This window comes from Bison bison, unplaced genomic scaffold (genome assembly GCF_000754665.1).
Source record: "Bison bison bison isolate TAMUID 2011002044 unplaced genomic scaffold, Bison_UMD1.0 scf7180017858910, whole genome shotgun sequence".
NCBI classification, from domain to species: Eukaryota; Metazoa; Chordata; class Mammalia; order Artiodactyla; family Bovidae; genus Bison; species Bison bison.
In genome coordinates this window covers 15,719-20,573 of record NW_011489482.1, presented here as the reverse complement: position 1 = coordinate 20,573, position 4,855 = coordinate 15,719, and the positions used below count along the sequence as shown (strand labels likewise).

The 4,855-nt window shown below is 53.7% G+C and overlaps 1 protein-coding gene across 1 annotated transcript in view; it reads right to left on the bottom strand.

Annotated features, from left to right (window-relative positions):
* The window catches only part of EHMT1 (euchromatic histone-lysine N-methyltransferase 1), a gene marked incomplete at both ends in the record, with an annotated part of 55,829 nt that overhangs the window by 35,459 nt on the left and 15,515 nt on the right, over positions 1 to 4,855 (bottom strand). The window contains 3 exons of the mRNA XM_010830287.1: positions 2,353 to 2,478; positions 2,829 to 3,199; positions 3,320 to 3,477. Coding sequence (XP_010828589.1) covers positions 2,353 to 2,478; positions 2,829 to 3,199; positions 3,320 to 3,477 — 655 coding nt within the window. The remainder of the gene's footprint in view (positions 1 to 2,352; positions 2,479 to 2,828; positions 3,200 to 3,319; positions 3,478 to 4,855) is intronic.

Below are 4,855 nucleotides of genomic sequence, written 5' to 3'. Positions count from 1 at the left end.
TATACGAGTCAAACAATTACACATAAAATACAAAGCAATGAAAAAACAAGAGCTAGCTTACATCAACTTATTCAAAATTGCCAAGGACAAAGGCCTGTATGTTGTACTTAGAATCCAGAACCCAGAAATCACGCAGAAGCAGCCTGGTGTCCCTGAGCTCTGGTATCACAGCCAAGGCTGACAGCAGAGTCCTTCGAGCCATCGGTCAGCAATGCACTCACATCACACTGCCCAGGTCACAGGCCAGCAGAGAGGGGGTCACAGAACAAATCCTGATGGCTAATGACCGTCAAGGGCTGCCTGGCCCGCCTGGAACAAAACACGGAGGTGCAGGGACACGCAGACGCAAATCCGCGCCTTCCCACGCACCGCAGCCAGCGCCCTGGTGACGCCACGTCCCACCGAAGGGGCGATCTGCCGAGTGTCCCCTGTGACACCAGGGAATGGCTCGGGGAGGGGAGCAGGGGGCAGACAACACCTGCTGAAGGGCCCAGAGTGGCACACGGTGCCACGAGGAGGAGCCTGGGTACCCAGGGTCCAATCCCACTGCGGGCAGCGGCGAACGCAGGCCTGAGAGCGCACCCTCCAAATACCGTTCTAGGGGCCAGGAGGGCTTCCCTGGTGGCTCAGCTGGTAAAGAATCTGCCTGCAATGCGGGAGACCTGGGTTCAGTCCCTGGGTCGGGAAGATCCCTTGGAGAAGGGAAAGGCTACCCACTCCAGCATTTTGGCCTGGAGAATTCCATGGACTATGTCCATAGGGTCACAAACAGTCGGACATGATTGAGAGACTTTCTCTCTCTCTCTCTCTCTCTCTCTCTCTCTCTCTCTCACACACACACACACAGGCTAGGAAACTGCTTCCTCCTATGCTTCTACAGGAGAGGGAGAAAATAACAAAAGATATCTTAAATGATTTTAAAATTTCCTTTAAATCTCTAGTGTTAGCATTTTCTACCAATTTATTTTTGAATAATTACACCTCAGGGGCTGGGACAACATTTAAAATTTTGCCCCCAAAACTCCTAGACAAGTAGAACTGGCATAAGTGGCTACGATGATTCTGAAATTTAACAAACACTAGAAAAAGACAAGGGGCCGTCCCCTTCTGCTCACTGACTCCACTAAGGCCTTTGACTGTCTGGATCACAAGAAACCGAAACATTCTTCAAGAGATGGGAACACCAGACCACCTGACCTGCCTCCTGAGAAACCTGTAGCAGGTCAAGAAGCAACAGTTAGAACGGGACATGGGACAATGGACTGGTGCAAAATTGGGAAAGGAGTGCATTAAGGCTGTATATCATCATCCTGCTTATTTAAGTTATGTGCAGAGTACATCGTGCTTGGCTAGATGACTCACAAGCTAGAATCAAGAATGCTGGGAGAAATATCAACAACCTCAGATATGCAGATGATACCACTCAAATGGCAGAAAGCAAAGAGGATCTAAAGAGTCTCTTGATGAGGGTAAAAGAGGAGACTAAAAACACTGGCTTAAAACTAAGATCACGGCACCTGATCCCATCACTTCACAGAAAATAGACGGGGAAAAGTGGAAACAGCGGCAGACTTTACTGTCTTGAACTCCCAAATCACTGTGGGTGCTGACTGCAGCCGTGGAATTAAAAGACGCTTACTCCTTGGAAGAAAAGCTATAACAAATCTAGGCTGAGTATTAAAAAGCAGAGATATCACTTTGCTGACAAAGGTCCATAAAGTCAAAGGTATGGTTTTCCCCGTAGTCATGTATGGATGTGAGCATTGGACCATCAAGACGGCTGAGCGCTGAAGAATTGATGCTTTCGAACTGTGGTGCTGGAGAAGACTCTTGAAAGTCCCTTGGACTGCAAGGAGATCAGTCAGTCCTGAAGGAAATCAATCCCAAATATGCATTGGAACGACTGATGCTGAAGCTAAAACTCCCATACTTTGGCCACCTGATGCACAGAGCCGACACACGGGAAAAGACCCTGATGCTGGGAAATTCTGAGGGCAACATGAGAAGTGGGCGACAGAGGATAAGATGGCACCATCGACTCCACAGACATGAATGTGAACAAACTCGGGGAGACAGTGGAAGACAGAAGAGCCTGGCTTGCAGCAGTCCATAAGGTTGCACAGAACTGGATACGACTGAGTGTCTAAACAATAAGACACTCCCGAACTCCAGAGACTGGAAGAAAATCCTTTACACACATCAAAATCTATACCCACGGGGCTACTGCAAAGTGCAAAAGGCTAATCAACAAAATCATACACTTCCAAAAAGTCACTGCTGCAAGAAACTCACCACATCGTCTCTGCCCACCCTTAGTTCAGAGTAACTCGTCAAATATGGCATCTGTTTCACGCAAAGATGGCCCAGGGTTTCCTCAGACGGATCTGACACATGGCGGTGACGGCAAAACCACGGCTCTGCATCTGGCTGACTCTCAGCCACGGCTGCTGCTCCTCCTCCAATTCATCCGTCCCCCAGCTAGAAGGCCCAAACACCAAGAGCCGCTCTGCCCAGGTCTGCTCCCGCTGCCCCTGTGGGGACCCTCACACCACCCCGGACGGTGCACCGCCAGGACCACCACACGGCACACCCGAGCTTGTCAAGCACTCCCGCACACATAACCGCCCCACAGGCCTGTCACAGCTGGGCACTCGCCCCTCCGGGAGAACGGAGTCCTGGCTTGCAGGAAGACTGCACCCGGGGCAGGAGCCCAGGACACCAAGCCAGGGCCAAGGGCAGGCTACACAGGCACTGGTCAGCACAGCTGGCAGAGCAGTTCTTGACGACACTGTTCCCGTTACTCCACTGCCTAGAGACAAGACATTTACTCCAGGGAGCACTGCCCAGAAAGACAAGCACTGCTCTGATGAAAACAGACGGTCCAAAGACCCAAGGGAGACGAAACCCAAGAACCGCAGCCAGAAGCCAGCAGGGCTTTCTTAGGGCCCAAAAGTGCAGATGTCCTCCAGCCCCTCGCCCGGGACTGAGGTTGGGTGTACATGCCACCCACCTTCTGGCTGCAGTCAGGCGCCAACACGCCATCCTTGGAGGCCCTGCCATCCTCAGTAGGGAACGCAGCTGCTGGTGGGCCGCCCTGGTCCTCATCCTCGTCCAGCTCCTCCGAGTCATCCTCCTCCGAGTCCAGATCCAGGCTCTCACCGTTCACATGGAGGGAGCCATCGCTCAGATCCTTCTCACCCTGGAAGAGGGCAGACGCAGCGTCGGGACCCCCTGACTCCTCCCAGTGGGCATGGCAGGGGCTGCCCTGGAGCAGAGCAGAGAGGCAGAGGGCCCCCCCACAGCCTGGCACACCCCTTACCTTGGAACCCCCCGTGGAATGAGTTATGCTCTTAAACATCTCAATCACCGTCCTCTGCTTTAACACTTTGGTCTTTTTCTTAGGAACCAGGCTATAGGTTCCCATTCTTCGCTTTTTCTTCCGAGATACTGCAGCTGCTAAAACAAAAGGCAAGCAAGCTAAAAAGAAAAAAAAAGTCAAAAGGGGACAAGAGAAGAAAAGAAATGCCATTCAAACGTTTTTAAAGGCAGGCTGATCACCAAAGTACCATCAGCACCCACAACAGTGTCGCAAGTTGCACAGAGAAAGCAGAAAACCCACCATGGACCATGCGATCTGCTCACAAGGAAACACCAAGCTGCGCAGAAGGCACACCAAGCCGGTGGTGCCGGACAGGCCGTGGCCACCAGGACCCTCCGCCCTCGGCCAGAAGCCCACGACTGCTCAGCTCCCTGGCCCTGCCACGAGGGCGGGTGGGCGGTCCAGGAGCAGGGCTTCAGGCAAGTGCAGCGGTCACGGGACCAAGCCAGGGCAGGGAGGGCTTGTGGCCACTGACGATGTTCTGGGCAAGGCAGCCCCAGGTTCACTGCTTTGGAATGAGGGTTCCTACGATGTTTTCTTTTGTAAGAAGTTTCAAGAATTGTTTTCTAAAAAAACCTGAAAACCATTGCTTTCACATGGAGGAACTCCTCCAAAGGACTGAGACAAATGCCTTATGTTTAAGTTCTATGAAACACGGGAAGGGGACACTGGAGAAACAGACGGCTGTGCACATGGGCGCCAGGACACAAGAGCCGTCGGCACGTGGGCCTGCAGGGGAGCACGCGGAGATATGATGCCACCCACACGCGGGACGGGCACAGGCAAGCCCCGAGCAGGCCTCCCGGCGATCTTGGGAGGCAGGCGGGTTGTGCACTTCGTGCAAATCTGGAGTTTGCCCAGCCTGTGCTGAGGCTGAATGGCACGCCCAGGCCCTCCAGGGTTCGCACCACCACGACTTAAAGTGGGAACAAGAAGGGACGAAGTGAAACCGTGAGTGTCCCGAGACAAGTCTAACACGGACAGGAGGCGGCACAGAGGAAGGAGGGGAGGCGGGTTTGAAGGACCAGGTGGACAGAGGCCGCGCGCTCCCAGGCCACACAGGCGCAGTCACAATCAGCCAGGGCCACGCGGCAGAAAAGCCACGGGAAGAGCAGGGGAGACCTGTACCCCCCGAGGAGCAGGGCCGCAGGCCGTGGGAGGGTCTGGGCGCCAGGACACATTTGCAATCCCAAGCCTGTGGGACCCCATCTTCAGCCTGCAGAGAAGGCAGGAAGGACTCCCGTGGGAAACCACTACAGTCTAAGTGTTTCTGTTTAGAGAGCTTGTCCTGAACGGATGAGGAAATGACAGAGCTCAAACGAAAACAATCTGAACTCTTCCCACCCCTACCGCTCTCGCCCTCCCCACCAGCACCAATGGGCTTGCAGGATCTTACTTCCCTGACCAGGGATTGAACCCGTGCCCTCAGCAGTGAAAGCATCAAATCCTAACCACTGGACCATGAGGAAGTCCCGA